The sequence below is a fragment of the Nerophis lumbriciformis genome, linkage group LG11 (genome assembly GCF_033978685.3).
Source record: "Nerophis lumbriciformis linkage group LG11, RoL_Nlum_v2.1, whole genome shotgun sequence".
Taxonomy (NCBI): domain Eukaryota; kingdom Metazoa; phylum Chordata; class Actinopteri; order Syngnathiformes; family Syngnathidae; genus Nerophis; species Nerophis lumbriciformis.
This window is the reverse complement of record NC_084558.2, coordinates 47,012,857-47,031,014: the sequence shown is the minus strand read 5'-3', so window position 1 is coordinate 47,031,014 and position 18,158 is coordinate 47,012,857. Positions and strand designations below refer to the sequence as shown.

The 18,158-nt window shown below is 34.9% G+C and overlaps 3 protein-coding genes across 4 annotated transcripts in view; all 3 read left to right on the top strand.

Annotated features, from left to right (window-relative positions):
- The window catches only part of rai14 (retinoic acid induced 14), a 67,777-nt gene extending 62,935 nt beyond the window's left edge, over positions 1-4,842 (top strand). For both annotated transcript variants that reach the window (XM_061966478.2, XM_061966476.1), the window contains exons 20-22: positions 1,385-1,531; positions 4,003-4,068; positions 4,185-4,842. In XM_061966478.2, coding sequence (XP_061822462.1) covers positions 1,385-1,531; positions 4,003-4,068; positions 4,185-4,274 — 303 coding nt within the window. In that variant the 3' untranslated portion in view covers positions 4,275-4,842. The remainder of the gene's footprint in view (positions 1-1,384; positions 1,532-4,002; positions 4,069-4,184) is intronic.
- An 8,769-nt stretch (positions 4,843-13,611) lies between these two features.
- LOC133610310 (histone H2A-like) lies at positions 13,612-14,132 on the top strand. The gene has a single exon (XM_061966479.1). It carries the CDS (start codon positions 13,639-13,641, stop codon positions 14,020-14,022), a length of 384 nt encoding a protein of 127 aa, XP_061822463.1. The 5' UTR covers positions 13,612-13,638; the 3' UTR covers positions 14,023-14,132.
- A 788-nt stretch (positions 14,133-14,920) lies between these two features.
- On the top strand, positions 14,921-15,296 carry LOC133610311 (histone H4). Its single transcript, XM_061966480.1, has one exon. The coding sequence runs from the start codon at positions 14,922-14,924 to the stop codon at positions 15,231-15,233; it is 312 nt and encodes a 103-aa protein (XP_061822464.1). The 5' UTR covers position 14,921; the 3' UTR covers positions 15,234-15,296.
- The last annotated feature ends 2,862 nt before the right edge of the window (positions 15,297-18,158 follow it).

Sequence of the window (18,158 nt, the reverse complement as noted above, 5' to 3'; positions counted from 1 at the left end):
TCTAATCCTCCATCTTCTTCTTCTACTTCTTCTTCTTCTTCTCAGCCTCCACCTCCATCTTCATCTTCTTCTTTTTTTCTCCTTCCTCTTCTTCTTCTTCTTCTTCTTCTTCTTCTTCTCATGCTCCTCCTCCATCTTCTTCTTCTTCTTCTTCTTCTTCTTCTTCTTCTTCTTCTCATCCTTCTCCTCCATCTTCTTCTTCTCCTCCTCCTCCTTCTTCTTCTTCTTCTCATCCTCCTTCTTCATCTTCTTCTTCTTTTTCTCCTCTTCCTCCTTCTCCTTCTTCTCCTTCCTCTTCTTCTTCTTCTTCTTCTTCCTCTTTTTCTCATCCTCCTCCTCCATCTTCATCTTCTTCTTCTTCTCATCCTTCTTCTTCTTCTTCTTCTTCTTCTTCTTCTTCTTCTCATGCTCCTCCTCCATCTTCTTCTTCTTCTTCTTCTTCTTCTTCTTCTTCTTCTTCTTCTCATCCTTCTCCTCCATCTTCTTCTTCTCCTCCTCCTCCTTCTTCTTCTTCTTCTCATCCTCCTTCTTCATCTTCTTCTTCTTTTTCTCCTCTTCCTCCTTCTCCTTCTTCTTCTTCTTCTTCTTCTTCTTCTTCTTCTTCTTCTTCTTCTTCTTCTCATCCTCCTCCTCCATCTTCATCTTCTTCTTCTCAGCCTCCTCCTCTATCTTCATCTTCTTCTTTTTTCTCTCCTTCTTCTTCTTCTTCTTCTTCTTCTCATACTCCTCCTCCATCTTCATCTTCTTCTTCTCAGCCTCCTTCTCCATCTTCATCTTCTTCTTTTTTTTCTCCTTCTCCTTCTCCTTCTTCTTCTTCTTCTTCTTCTTCCTCTTCTTCTCATCCTCCTCCTCCATCTTCATCTTCTTCTTCTTCTCCTCCTTCTTCTCCTCCTCCTCCTCCTCCTTCTTCTTCTCATGCTCCTCCTCCATCTTCATCTTCTTCTTCTTCTTCTTCTTCTTCTCGTCCTTGTCCTCCTCCTCCTTCTTCTTTTTCTTCTTCTTCTCATCCTTCTTCTTCTTCTTTTTCTGCTTTTTCTTCTTTTCCTCCTTCTTCTCCTCCTCCTCCACCACCTCCTCCTTTTTCATCTTCTTGTTCTCCTTCATCTTCTTCTTCTTTTTCTTTTTTCTTTTTCTTCTTCTTCCTCTTCTTCTTCTTCTTCTACTTCTTCTTCTCCTCCTCCTCCTTCTTCTCTCTTCTCCTCCTCCTCCACCTTTCTCCTTCTTCTTCATTTTCTTCTTCTACTTCTTGTTCTTGTTCTTGTTCTTCTTATTCTCCTTCTTCTCCTTCTTCTTCTCCTTCTTCTTCTCCTTCGTCTCCACTTCCCCTCTCCTCCTCTGGTGTCGTTGAAGAAGGTCTTTCAAAGGCGTGTCGTTTGTCCCGCAGATAGACGACCTCTCCCGGGAAGTCAACAAGCTGAAGGACGCCTTAAACAGCCTATCACAGCTCTCCTACAGCTCGGCCCCGCCCACCAAGAGGCAGCAGCTGGAGAACTTGCAGCAGCAGGTCAAACATCTGCAGTACCAGCTGGCTGTAAGATCTTCACATATTCACACGTCCACGTCACAGCAGACCTTACTAATCACCGCCCGATGAGATCTTTCCTTGTCGGATGTTTGCGAATCGACTTCTAGACCTTGACATGGAAACTGTAGTCGCCATTTTCCCCCTTAATATACCTGAATGTGGCACATGTCCGTGGCAAAAGAATAACTTTTTAACTTTTATTGCCAATCTTAGGATAACAAACAGCTCTTGAGGCACGGGCAGTGTGTTGGTTGTCTTAAAGACAGGTGTTGTGTTAGGACAGGTGTTGTGTTAAAGACAGGTGTTGTGTTAAGGACAGGTGTTGTGTTAAGGACAGGTGTTGTGCTAAGGACAGGTGTTGTGTTAAGGACAGGTGTTAAAGACAGGTGTTGTGTTAAGGACAGGTGTTGTGTTAAAGACAGGTGTTGTGTTAAGGACAGGTGTTGTGTTAAGGACAGGTGTTGTGTTAAAGACAGGTGTTGTGTTAAAGACAGGTGTTGTGTTAAGGACAGGTGTTGTGTTAAAGACAGGTGTTGTGTTAAAGACAGGTGTTGTGTTAAAGACAGGTGTTGTGTTAAGGACAGGTGTTGTGTTGAAGACAGGTGTTGTGTTAAGGACAGGTGTTGTGTTAAGGACATGTGTTGTGTTAAAGACAGGTGTTGTGTTAAGGACAGGTGTTGTGTTAAGGACAGGTGTTGTGTTGAAGACAGGTGTTGTGTTAAGGACAGGTGTTGTGTTAAGAACAGGTGTTGTGTTAAAGACAGGTGTTGTGTTAAGGACAGGTGTTGAGTTAAGGACAGGTGTTGTGTTAAGGACAGGTGTTGTGTTAAGGACAGGTGTTGTGTGAAAGACAGGTTTTGTGTTAAAGACAGGTGTTGTGTTAAGGACAGGTGTTGTGTTAAGGACAGGTGTTGTGTTAAAGACATGTGTTAAGGACAGGTGTTGTGTTAAGGACAGGTGTTGTGTTAAGGACAGGTGTTGTGTTAAAGACGTGTTAAGGACAGGTGTTGTGTTAAGGACAGGTGTTGTGTTAAAGACAGGTGTTGTGTTAAGGACAGGTGTTGTGTTGAAGACAGGTGTTGTGTTAAGGACAAGTGTTGTGTTAAGGACAAGTGTTGTGTTAAGGACAGGTGTTGTGTTAAAGACAGGTGTTGTGTTAAAGATAGGTGTTGTGTTAAAAACAGGTGTTGTGTTAAAAACATGTGTTGTGTTAAGGACAGGTGTTGTGTTAAGGACATGTGTTGTGTTAAAGACATGTGTTAAGGACAGGTGTTGTGTTAAAGACAGGTGTTGTGTTAAGGACAGGTGTTGTGTTAAAGACAGATGTTGTGTTACGGACAGGTGTTGTGTTAAGGACAGGTGTTGTGTTAAAGACAGGTGTTGTGTTAAAGACATGTGTTAAGGACAGGTGTTGTGTTAAAGACAGGTGTTGTGTTGAAGACAGGTGTTATGTTAAGGACAGGTGTTGTGTTAAGGACAGGTGTTCTGTTAAGGACAGGTGTTGTGTTAAGGACAGGTGTTGTGTTAAAAACAGGTGTTGTGTTAAGGACAGGTGTTGTGTTATGGACAGGTGTTGTGTTAAAGACTGGTGTTGTGTTAAAGACTGGTGTTGTGTTAAAGACAGGTGTTGTGTTAAAGACAGGTGTTGTGTTAAGGACAGGTGTTGTGTAACGGACAGGTGTTGTGTTAAAGACTGGTGTTGTGTTAAAGACAGGTGTTCTGTTAAAGACAGGTGTTGTGTTAAGGACAGGTGTTGTGTTAAAAACAGGTGTTGTGTTAAGGACAGGTGTTGTGTTACGGACAGGTGTTGTGTTAAGGACAAGTGTTGTGTTAAGGACTGGTGTTGTGTTAAGGACAGGTGTTGTGTTAAAGACAGGTGTTGTGTTAAGGACAGGTGTTGTGTTACGGACAGGTGTTGTGTTAAGGAAAGGTGCTGTGTTAAGGACAGGTGTTGTGTTAAGGAAAGGTGCTGTGTTAAGGACAGGTGTTGTGTTAAGGACAGGTGTTGTGTTAAGGACAAGTGTTGTGTTAAAGACAGGTTTTGTGTTAAAGACAGGTGTTGTGTTAAGGACAGGTGTTGTGTTAAAGACATGTGTTAAGGACAGGTGTTGTGTTAAGGACAGGTGTTGTGTTAAGGACATCTGTTATGTTACGGACAGGTGTTGTGTTAAGGACAGGTGTTGTGTTAAAGACATGTGTTAAGGACATCTGTTGTGTTAAGGACAGGTGTTGTGTTAAAGACATGTGTTAAGGACATATGTTGTGTTAAAGACAGGTGTTGTGTTAAAGACAGGTGTTGTGTTAAAGACATGTGTTAAGGACAGGTGTTGTGTTAAAGACAGGTGTTGTGTTAAAGACATGTGTTAAGGACAGGTGTTGTGTTAAAGACATGTGTTAAGGACAGGTGTTGTGTTAAGGACAGGTGTTGTGTTACGGACAGGTGTTGTGTTAAAGACAGGTGTTGTGTGTTTGTGCAGGAGTCCAAGAAGCAGCACCATGACATCGTGTCGGTCTACAGGATGCACCTTCTGTACGCCGTGCAGGTACTAAAGTCGCAAGTTGTCTTCTTCTACTTCTCGCAAGGTGTAGTTTGTCTGCAGACTGTGAGGGTGGTGTGTGTGTTTGTGTTCAGGGTCATGTGGTGTGTGTTTGTGTTCAGGGTCAGATGGACGAGGACGTGCAGGAAGCCTTGAAGCAGATCCTCATCATGTGCAAGAAGATGCCAAAGCAGAGCAAAGATGCTTGTTGATGCCGCACACACAACAACACAACAGTTGCAACGTTTTCGTTGTGTACTTGGAAGTCTTGGACCGTGGAGAGAGGACTTCCTCCTGGATTCTTTGCAACGCAGCGGAACTTGCAATCATCCTAAATGAACAATTGTGGTCATGTTGTTGTTACATCAAATCTTCTTGATGATTTCTTCTGGTGCCATCTTGGACATATTTGCATACAACATGTTGTTGTCCCAGTTACTGTAACACAACATATTGTGCACAACTTGTCATTGTCCCAGTTACTGTAACACAACATATTGTGCTCAACATGTCTTTGTCCCAGTTACTGTAACACAACATAGTGTGCTCAACATGTCTTTGTCCCAGTTACTGTAACACAACATATTGTGCTCAACATGTCTTTGTCCCAGTTACTGTAACACAACATATTGTGCTCAACATGTCGTTGTCCCAGTTACTGTAACACAACATATTGTGCTCAACATGTCTTTGTCCCAGTTACTGTAACACAACGAGGAGTTTTTATGTTGGAATGTTCTTGTCCTGCCTTGTAAAAAATGCACTATGTTGACCCCTGAACTTGTTGTTTGGACTATTATTCCTATTTAGGACAATAACTTAACTTGTCGTTTGGACTATTATTCCTATTTAGGACAATAACTTAACTTGTTTGGACTATTATTCCTATAGAGGACAATAACTTAACTTGTTGTTTGGACTATTATTCCTATTTAGGACAATAACTTAACTTGTTGTTTGGACTATTATTCCTATTTAGGACAATAACTTGTTTGGACTTTTATTCCTATTTAAGACAATACTTTTACTTGTTTGGACTATTATTCCTATTTAGGACAATAACTTAACTTGTTGTTTGGACTATTATTCCTATTTAGGACAATAACTTAACTTGTTTGGACTAGTATTCCTATTTAGGACAATAACTTAACTTGTTGTTTGGACTATTATTCCTATTTAGGACAATAACTTAACTTGTTTGGACTATTATTCCTATAGAGGACAATAACTTAACTTGTTGTTTGGACTATTATTCCTATTTAGGACAATAACTTAACTTGTTGTTTGGACTATTATTCCTATTTAGGACAATAACTTGTTGTTTGGACTATTATTCCTATTTAGGACAATAACTTGTTTGGACTTTTATTCCTATTTAAGACAATACTTTTACTTGTTTGGACTATTATTCCTATTTAGGACAATAACTTAACTTGTTGTTTGGACTATTATTCCTATTTAGGACAATAACTTAACTTGTTTGGACTAGTATTCCTATTTAGGACAATAACTTAACTTGTTGTTTGGACTATTATTCCTATTTAGGACAATAACTTAACTTGTTTGGACTATTATTCCTATTTAGGACAATAACTTAACTTGTTGTTTGGACTATTATTCCTATTTAGGACAATAACTTAACTTATTGTTTGGACTATTATTCCTATTTAGGACAATAACTTGTTGTTTGGACTATTATTCCTATTTAGGACAATAACTTGTTGTTTGGACTTTTATTCCTATTTAAGACAATACTTTTACTTGTTTGGACTATTATTCCTATTTAGGACAATAACTTAACTTGTTGTTTGGACTTATTCCTATTTAGGACAATAACTTAACTTGTTTGGACTATTATTCCTATTTAGGACAATAACTTGTCGTTTGGACTATTATTCCTATTTAGGACAATAACTTAACTTGTTTGGACTATTATTCCTATTTAGGACAATAACTTAACTTGTTTGGACTATTATTCCTATTTAGGACAATAACTTAACTTGTTTGGACTATTATTCCTATTTAGGACAATAACTTAACTTGTTGTTTGGACTATTATTCCTATTTAGGACAATAACTTGTTGTTTGGACTATTATTCCTATTTAGGACAATAACTTGTTGTTTGGACTTTTATTCCTATTTAAGACAATACTTTTACTTGTTTGGACTATTATTCCTATTTAGGACAATAACTTAACCTGTTGTTTGGACTATTATTCCTATTTAGGACAATAACTTAACTTGTTTGGACTAGTATTCCTATTTAGGACAATAACTTAACTAGTTGTTTGGACTATTATTCCTATTTAGGACAATAACTTAACTTGTTTGGACTATTATTCCTATTTAGGACAATAACTTAACTTGTTTGGACTAGTATTCCTATTTAGGACAATAACTTAACTTGTTGTTTGGACTATTATTCCTATTTAGGACAATAACTTAACTTGTTTGGACTATTATTCCTATTTAGGACAATAACTTAACTTGTTTTTTGGACTATTATTCCTATTTAGGACAATAACTTAACTTGTTTGGGCTATTATTCCTATATAGGACAATAACTTAACCTGTTGTTTGGACTATTATTCTTATTTAGGACAATAACTTAACTTGTTTGGACTATTATTCCTATTTAAGACAATACTTTTACTTCTTTGGACTATTGTTCCTATTTAGGACAATAACTTAACTTGTTTGGACTATTATTCCTATTTAGGACAATAATTTAACTTGTTTGAACTATTATTCCTATTTAGGACAATAACTTAACTTGTTTCGACTATTATTCCTATTTAGGACAATGACTTAACTTGTTGTTTGGACTATTATTCCTATTTAGGACAATAACTTATCTTGTTGTTTGGACTGTTAAATCCTATTTAGGACAATAACTTGTTGTTTGGACTAATATTCCTATTTAAGACAATACTTTTACTTGTTTGGACTATTATTCCTATTTAGGACAATAACTTAACTTGTTTGGACTAGTATTCCTATTTAGGACAATTACTTAACTTGTTTGGACTATTATTCATATTTAGGACAATAACTTAACTTGTTGTTTGAACTATTATTCCTATTTAGGACAATAACTTAACTTGTTTGGACTATTATTCCTATTTAGGACAATGACTTAACTTGTTTGAACTATTATTCCTATTTAGGACCAGAACTTAACTTGTTGTTTGGACTATTATTCCTATTTAGGACAATAACTTAACTTGTTGTTTGGACTATTATTCCTATTTAGGACAATAGTTTAACTTGCTTGGACTATTTTTCTTATTTAGGACAATTACTTGTTTGGACTATTATTCCTATTTAGGACAATAACTTAACTTGTTTGGACTATTATTCCTATTTAGGACAATGACTTAACTTGTTTGGACTAGTATTCCTATTTAGGACAATAACTTAACTTGTTGTTTGGACTATTATTCCTATTTAGGACAATAACTTAACTTATTGTTTGGACTATTATTCCTATTTAGGACAATAACTTGTTGTTTGGACTATTATTCCTATTTAGGACAATAACTTGTTGTTTGGACTTTTATTCCTATTTAAGACAATACTTTTACTTGTTTGGACTATTATTCCTATTTAGGACAATAACTTAACTTGTTGTTTGGACTTATTCCTATTTAGGACAATAACTTAACTTGTTTGGACTATTATTCCTATTTAGGACAATAACTTGTCGTTTGGACTATTATTCCTATTTAGGACAATAACTTAACTTGTTTGGACTATTATTCCTATTTAGGACAATAACTTAACTTGTTTGGACTATTATTCCTATTTAGGACAATAACTTAACTTGTTTGGACTATTATTCCTATTTAGGACAATAACTTAACTTGTTGTTTGGACTATTATTCCTATTTAGGACAATAACTTGTTGTTTGGACTATTATTCCTATTTAGGACAATAACTTGTTGTTTGGACTTTTATTCCTATTTAAGACAATACTTTTACTTGTTTGGACTATTATTCCTATTTAGGACAATAACTTAACCTGTTGTTTGGACTATTATTCCTATTTAGGACAATAACTTAACTTGTTTGGACTAGTATTCCTATTTAGGACAATAACTTAACTAGTTGTTTGGACTATTATTCCTATTTAGGACAATAACTTAACTTGTTTGGACTATTATTCCTATTTAGGACAATAACTTAACTTGTTTGGACTAGTATTCCTATTTAGGACAATAACTTAACTTGTTGTTTGGACTATTATTCCTATTTAGGACAATAACTTAACTTGTTTGGACTATTATTCCTATTTAGGACAATAACTTAACTTGTTTTTTGGACTATTATTCCTATTTAGGACAATAACTTAACTTGTTTGGGCTATTATTCCTATATAGGACAATAACTTAACCTGTTGTTTGGACTATTATTCTTATTTAGGACAATAACTTAACTTGTTTGGACTATTATTCCTATTTAAGACAATACTTTTACTTCTTTGGACTATTGTTCCTATTTAGGACAATAACTTAACTTGTTTGGACTATTATTCCTATTTAGGACAATAATTTAACTTGTTTGAACTATTATTCCTATTTAGGACAATAACTTAACTTGTTTCGACTATTATTCCTATTTAGGACAATGACTTAACTTGTTGTTTGGACTATTATTCCTATTTAGGACAATAACTTATCTTGTTGTTTGGACTGTTAAATCCTATTTAGGACAATAACTTGTTGTTTGGACTAATATTCCTATTTAAGACAATACTTTTACTTGTTTGGACTATTATTCCTATTTAGGACAATAACTTAACTTGTTTGGACTAGTATTCCTATTTAGGACAATTACTTAACTTGTTTGGACTATTATTCATATTTAGGACAATAACTTAACTTGTTGTTTGAACTATTATTCCTATTTAGGACAATAACTTAACTTGTTTGGACTATTATTCCTATTTAGGACAATGACTTAACTTGTTTGAACTATTATTCCTATTTAGGACCAGAACTTAACTTGTTGTTTGGACTATTATTCCTATTTAGGACAATAACTTAACTTGTTGTTTGGACTATTATTCCTATTTAGGACAATAGTTTAACTTGCTTGGACTATTTTTCTTATTTAGGACAATTACTTGTTTGGACTATTATTCCTATTTAGGACAATAACTTAACTTGTTTGGACTATTATTCCTATTTAGGACAATGACTTAACTTGTTTGAACTATTATTCCTATTTAGGACCAGAACTTAACTTGTTGTTTGGACTATTATTCCTATTTAGGACAATAACTTAACTTGTTGTTTGGACTATTATTCCTATTTAGGACAATAGCTTAACTTGTTTGGACTATTTTTCTTATTTAGGACAATTACTTGTTTGGACTATTATTCCTATTCAGGACAATAATTGAACTTGTTTGGACTATTATTCTTATTTAGGACAATAGCTTAACTTGTTCTTTGGACTATTTCTTATTTAGGACAATAACTTGTTGTTTGGACTATTATTCCTATTTAAGACAATACTTTTACTTGTTTGGACTATTATTCTTATTTAGGACAATAACTCAACGTATTTGAACTATTATTCCTATTTAGGACAATAACTTAACTTGTTTGGACTATTATTCCTATTTAAGACAATACTTGTACTTGTTTGGACTATTATTCCTATTTAGGACAATAACTTAACTTGTTGTTTGGACTATTGTTCCTATTTAAGACAATACTTTTACTTGTTTGGACTATTATTCTTATTTAGGACAATAACTCAACTTGTTTGGACTATTATTCCTGTTTAGGACAATGACTTAACTTGCTGTTTGGACTATTATTCCTATTTAGGATAATAACTTAACTTGTTGTTTGTTTGGACTATTATTCCTATTCAGGTCAATAATTTAACTTGTTGTTTGGAATATTAATTCCTATTTAGGACAATAACTTAATTTATTGTTTGGACTATTATTCCTATTTAGGACAATAACTTAACTTATTGTTTGGACTATTATTCCTATTTAGGACAATAACTTAACTTGTTGTTTGAACTATTATTCCTATTTAGGACAATAACTTAACTTGTTGTTTGGACTATTATTCCTATTTAGGACAATGACTTAACTTGTTTGGACTATTATTCTAATTTAGGACAATAACTTAACTTGTTGTTTGGACTATTATTCCTATTTAGGACCAGAACTTAACTTGTTGTTTGGACTAATATTCCTATTTAGGACAATGACTTATCTTGTTTGGACTATTATTCTAATTTAGGACGATAACTTAACTTGTTTGGACTATTATTCCTATTTAGGACAATAACTTAACTTGTTGTTTGAACTATTATTCCTATTTAGGACAATAACTTAACTTGTTGTTTGGACTATTATTCCTATTTAGGACAACGACTTAACTTGTTTGGACTATTATTCGAATTTAGGACGATAACTTGTTGTTTGGACTATTATTCCTTTTTAGGACAATAACTTAAGTTGTTGTTTGGACTATCATTCTTTTTTAGGACAATAACTTAACTTGTTGTTTGGACTATTATTCCTATTTAGGACAATGACTTAACTTGTTTGGACTATTATTCTAATTTAGGACGATAGCTTAACTTGTTTGGACTATTATTCCTATTTAGGACAATAACGGTCTAAACGAGCAGTATGTTGCCAAGAAATAAACTTTTATCATTCAGTTTGCAGCACTTTCAAGTTCCTCATGAGGAGTTCACTGCTCTCTGCATTGGGACTGTGCCAGGAGCCAAAAACCACATGTATCTTTTTGGAGAGTGGACTGTTAGTAACCATGACGTCTTCTGCCTGATTGAACCCCAAACATTTCTCATGTTTTGCTCAGGAAATGTTTTAAGTGAATTACACACAACTTTTATTGCTATTCATGTGTTTTTTTTTCCTTTGCATGTTATCCAGCTCAAATATTTTATATTTCAAGGATAAAACTCATTTGTGTTGTGTCTTACTAAATGTCAGCAGTTTTGTACAGACCAACAATTGCAACTTTGCCCTCATGAATAAACTTTAAAACTGAAAAGACTTGAAAGTGTTCTTCTTCTACTCGTCCTAAGAAGATTCAAGCCTGAATTTGATGAAGAATTTCATCAAGTTATGAAGCCACTTTTAAAATAGCGTTCTCACAATTCATGTCTGGACGAATGTCATGTCAAAAGTTCTCCTACTGTGACTGTTGTGTCAAATATCTCATCATTTCCACTCTTTATCTCATAATCATGACTTTTATTTGCATAATCATTACTTTTTTTATCTCATAATCATGAGTTTTTATCGCACAATCATGACTTTTAATCGCATAATCAAGATTTATTATCTCATAATCATGACTTTTTAATCTCATAATCATGAATTTTTTTTATCTCATAATCATGATTTTTTTTTGCATAATCATGACTTTTTATCTCATAATCATGGCTTTTAATTGCATAATCATGACTTTTTAATCTCATAATCATGATTTATTATCTCATAATCATGATTTTTTAATCTCATAATATAGATTTTTTTTTTATCTCATAATGATGATTTTTTTTAAATCACATAATCATGACTTTTTATCTCATAATCATTACTTTTTCATCTCATAATCATGACTTTGAATCTCATAATTATGACGTTTTATCTCATAATCATTACTTTTGATCTCATAATCATGACTTTTTATCTCATAATTATGACTTTTTATCTCATAATTATGACTTTTGATCTCATAATCATTACTTTTGATCTCATAATCATGACTTTTTTTTATCTCATAATTATGACTTTTTATCTCATAATCATTACTTTTTAACTCGTAACCGTGAATAGTTATCTCATAATCATGGCTTTTTATCGCATAATCATGACTTTTTATCTAATAATCATGACTTTTAATCGCATAATCGTGACTTTTTTAATCTCATAATCATGATTTTTATAGCATAATCATGACTTTTTTAAAATCTCATAATCGTGACTTTTAATCGCATAATCGTGACTTTTTAATCTAATAATCATGATTTTTAATTGCATAGTCATGACTTTTTATCTCATAATCATGACTTTTTTATCTCATAATAATGACTTTTTGATCTCATAATCATGATATATTATGTCATAATCATGACTTTTTATTTGCATAATCATGACTTTTTATCTCATAATCATGACTTTTAATTGCATAATCATGAGTTTTTAATCTCATAATCGTGATTTATTATCTCAAAATCATGATTTTTTAAATCTCATAATCTTGATTTTTTTAAATATTATAATCATGATTTTTTAATCTCATAATCTTGACTTTTTTTTTTATCTTATAATCATGATTTTTTTAATGACATAATCATGACTTTTTATCTCAATCATTACTTTTGATCTCATAGTCATGACTTTTTATCTCATAATTATGACTTTTTTTTTAAATCTCATAATCATTACTTTTTAACTCGTAATCGTGACTTTTAATTGCATAATCATGACTTCTTATCTCATAATCATGACTTTTAATTGCATAATCATGACTTCTTATCTCATAATCATGACTTTTTATCTCATAATAATGACTTTTTAATCTCATAATAATGATTTTTTAATCTCATAATCATGATTTATTATCTCATAATTATGACTTTTAATCGCATAATCATGCTTTTTATCTCATAATCATGATTTTTATTTGCATAATCATGACTTTTTTTTATCTCATAATATTGACTTTTTAATATCCATCATCCATCCCATCCATTTCCTACCGCTTATTCCCTTTGGGGTCGCGGGGGGCGCTGGAGCCTATCTCAGCTCTTAATTTTGTATCTCATAATCATGATTTTTAATTGCAAAATCATGATTTTTATCTCATAATCATGACTTTTTATCTCATAATAATGACTTGTTAATCTCATAATCATGATTTATTGTCTCATAATCATGACTTTTTAATCTCATAATCTTAATTTTTTTTAAATCTCATAATCATTATTTTTTAAAATCTCATAATCATGACTTTTTGATCTCATTATCATGACTTTTTTAAATATCATAATCATGACTTTTAATAGCATAATCGTCGCATTACAAATAAATAAATTCATAATCATGACTTTGTATCTCATATTTATGACTTACAATTTGGGTATTTTTAGTTAGATTATGCAAGTAACAAATATTTGAGAAGTTTGCTATCTTGAGTCATAATGACCGTCAAGACTGAGAAGTTGTTATGCCCCCTAATGACCACAAGATGTCGTCTTTTCCCATGGGACGAATGCCTGTGCTCGTCAAAGCATTGTTTGCAATTATAATCATCGTTTTAAAGCATCATGACGTCATATGCGCGCATATATATTGTAAGATTGTCGATGAAGTACACGGTTTTGATCAAGTAAACGTGATCATTTCACAGCCCGCTGAGAAAATAAGGCTGCTGTTTGCTGATTGGACAAACGCTCCCCCGCCTTAGCTAGCCAATCAGCGAGCAGCACAAGTGTATAAATACGCTGCTCGTCATTGAGCCTCGCTATACTTTACGTCAGAAGTAAAAACCACCTTTCAAAAGTTAAAATGTCTGGACGTGGTAAAACCGGCGGTAAAACTCGTGCTAAGGCCAAGACCAGGTCATCCAGGGCCGGACTCCAGTTCCCGGTGGGCCGTGTCCACAGGCTGCTCCGCAAGGGTAACTACGGCGAGCGTATCGGCGCGGGGGCTCCCGTGTACCTGGCGGCCGTGTTGGAGTACCTGACCGCTGAGATCCTGGAGTTGGCGGGGAACGCAGCCCGCGACAACAAGAAGTCCAGGATCATCCCCCGTCATCTGCAGCTGGCCGTCCGCAACGACGAGGAGCTCAACAAACTCCTGGGAGGTGTCACCATCGCCCAGGGCGGCGTGTTGCCCAACATTCAGGCGGTTCTGCTCCCTAAGAAGACCGAGAAGGCTTCCAAGAAGTAAACTGTTGACAGTCAACAATATCAGAAAAGGCTCTTTTAAGAGCCACACAATTCCTCTTTGAGTCAGTCATCTTCATCAAATCAATTTATACTATACTAATACAGCAATCATTCATTACAATTGTCTTTATGATCTCAATCGTTTTTACACTTTTGTATTTGTTCTCTCTTGTAAATAGTACTCCTGTCACTCAAAATTATTGATGAACGTATACAATTAAATGTAATATTATAGTATGTAGTGAGCCTAAATGAAACTACATTGACTTAATCAAAAATTCAAACATTACCTGCTTCATATGTACAGTAATAGCAGAAAGCAACAAACGTGACCTTTGACCTTATGTATGTCCAGCACCCCCGCGATCCCAACAGGGACAAGCGGTAGAAAATGGATGGAGTTTATAGACAAGTCATGACACCCTTAATAATAGATTTATATAGCGCTTTTTTATTGACTAGATACGTTCACTCCACATTCACACTTAAACTGTTATATAGTTATATAAGACACACATAAAACAATTATGTAGGACATAAAAGGTTAGAATCTCTATTTAATCTCATATTGAGGAAATATTTCACAAGTTTTAAACATTTTTTTTAAAAAGAGAGACGATGCAATTGTCTTTTTGGTGAAAACAGGAAGGGCTACACTGGTGACTGCGGACGTGAGAGAGCACAGGTCCTCTCTCACGTCCGCATTTGTCTCATACAGCACAGTTCAGACTGGCTTTGAAAAGAGAGGACATACAATTGTGTGTTTGGTGAAAACAGGAAGGGCTGCACTTGTGACGTCACATGTCCCCTCTCACGTCCGTAGTTGTCTCATAAAGCACAGTACAAACCAACACAGTCATCATTCTACTTGATAGTTTGTCAAATTTAAACCCACTAGTCATGTCTGGAAGAGGAAAGGGAGGTAAAGGTCTGGGCAAAGGAGGCGCCAAGCGCCACCGCAAAGTCCTCCGTGATAACATCCAGGGAATTACCAAGCCGGCTATCCGCCGTCTGGCTCGCCGCGGCGGAGTAAAGCGTATCTCCGGCCTCATCTACGAGGAGACCCGTGGTGTGCTCAAAGTGTTCCTGGAGAACGTCATCCGTGACGCCGTCACCTACACCGAGCACGCCAAGAGGAAGACGGTCACCGCCATGGATGTTGTCTACGCCCTCAAGAGGCAAGGTCGCACTCTGTACGGCTTCGGAGGATAAATCTCACATTTCACCAAATAAACAAAGGTCCTTTTTAGGACCACACACCTCTTCTATCAGTCACTGATCCTCTGATATCACTATGTATCATCCAAAATGTATCATATGCACTTCCATATCCTTTTGATAGAGGTTTCTTTTATTGTGATTAGTAAACAAATCTAATCAAATGTCCTATATATGTTACTAAATGCCCACTGATATAGATTAAACATTACGTTGGTATCAATATCAATACTGTAAGCAAATATACTTGTGTGATACCACATCTTTTTTCTCCCAATCTGATACAGGTCAAATTCAGACTATCAGTTATATATGTTACCGACCATTTCTGCAACTGACTGATAGTGGTGTGTGTGATATCACCACTGATTCCCCCCCCCCTTTCTGATACCGAGTAAGATGCAGGCTGGTATCGGCAGTAATGTTCCAATACCGATACTTTATGCGAATATAGCTCATGTGTGTGTGGTCAAATGTTCAGGACCACACACCTCTTCTAACAGTCAATGATCCTCTGATATCAATATGTATCATCCAGAATTTATGACATACACTTCTACATCCTATTGATAGAGGTTTCTTTTATTGTGATTAGTGAACAAATCTAATCAAATGTCCTATATATGTTACTAAATGCCCACTGATATAGATTAAACATTACGTTGGTATCAATATCAATACTGTAAGCAAATATACTTGTGTGATACTGCATCTTTTTTTTCTCCCAATCTGATACAGGTCAAATTCAGACTATCAGTTACCGACCATTTCTGCAACTAACTGACTGATAGTGGCGTGTGTGATATCACCACTGATTCCCCCCCCTTTCTGATACAGAGTAAAATGCAGGCTGGTATCGGCAGTAATGTTCCAATACCGATACTTTATGCGAATATAGCTCATGTTTGTGTGGTCAAGTGTTCAGGACCGCACACCTCTTCTAACAGTCAATGATCCTCTGATATCAATATGTATCATCCAGAATTTATGACATACACTTCTACATCCTATTGATAGAGGTTTCTTTTATTGTGATTAGTAAACAAATTTAATCAAATGTCCTATATATGTTACTAAATGCCCACTGCTATAGATCAAACATTACGTTGGTATCAATATCGATACTGTAAGCAAATATACTTGTGTGATACCATATCTTTTTTTCTCCCAATCTGATACAGGTCAAATTCAGACTATCAGTTATATATGTTACCGACCATTTCTGCAACTAACTGACTGATAGTGGTGTGTGTGATATCACCACAGATTTTTTCCCCCCCTTTCTGATACAGAGTAAAATGCAGGCTGGTATCGGCAGTAATGTTCCAATACCGATACTTTATGCGAATATAGCTCATGTTTGTGTGGTCAAATGTTCAGGACCACACACCTCTTCTAACAGTCAATGATCCTCTGATATCAATATGTATCATCCAGAATTTATGACACACATTTCTACATCCTATTGATAGAGGTTTCTTTTATTGTGATTAGTAAACAAATCTAATCAAATGTCCTATATATGTTACTAAATGCCCACTGATATAGATTAAACATTACGTTGGTATCAATATCAATACTGTAAGCAAATATACTTGTGTGATACCACATCTTTTTTTATCCCAATCTGATACAGGTCAAATTCAGACTATCAGTTATATCTGTTACTGACCATTTCTGCAACTAACTGACTGATAGTGGTGTGTGTGATATCACCACTGATTTTTTTCCCCCCTTTCTGACACCGAGTAAAATGCAGGTTGGTATCGGCAGTAATGTTCCAATATCGATACTTTATGCGAATATCGCTCATGTGTGTGTGGTCAAATGTTCAGGACCACACACCTCTTCTAACAGTCAATGATCCTCTGATATCAATATGTATCATCCAGAATTTATGACATACACTGCTACATCCTATTGATAGAGGTTTATTTTATTGTGATTAGTGAACAAATCTAATCAAATGTCCTATATATGTTACTACATGCCCACTGATATAGATTAAACATTACGTTGGTATCAATATCAACACTGTAAGCAAATATACTTGTGTGATACTGCATCTTTTTTTCTCCCAATCTGATACAGGTCAAATTCAGACTATCAGTTATATCTGTTACTGACCATTTCTGCAACTAACTGACTGATAGTGGTGTGTGTGATATCACCACTGATTTCCCCCCCTTTCTGATACCGAGTAAAATGCAGGCTGGTATCGGCAGTAATGTTCCAATACCGATACTTTATGCGAATATAGCTCATGTGTGTGTGGTCAAATGTTCAGGACCACACACCTCTTCTAACAGTCAATGATCCTCTGATATCAATATGTATCATCCAGAATTTATGACATACACTTCTACATCCTATTGATAGAGGTTTCTTTTATTGTGATTAGTGAACAAATCTAATCAAATGTCCTATATATGTTACTAAATGCCCACTGATATAGATTAAACATTACGTTGGTATCAATATCAATACTGTAAGCAAATATACTTGTGTGATACCACATCTTTTTTCTCCCAATCTGATACAGGTCAAATTCAGACTCAGTTATATATGTTACCGACCATTTCTGCAACTGACTGATGGTGGTGTGTGTGATATCACCACTGATTTCCCCCCCCCCTTTCTGATACCGAGTAAGATGCAGGCTGGTATCGGCAGTAATGTTCCAATACCGATACTTTATGGGAATATAGCTCATGTTTGTGTGGTCAAATGTTCAGGACCACACACCTCTTCTAACAGTCAATGATCCTCTGATATCAATATGTATCATCCAGAATTTATGACATACACTTCTACATCCTATTGATAGAGGTTTCTTTTATTGTGATTAGTAAACAAATCTAATCAAATGTCCTATATATGTTACTAAATGCCCACTGATATAGATTAAACATTACGTTG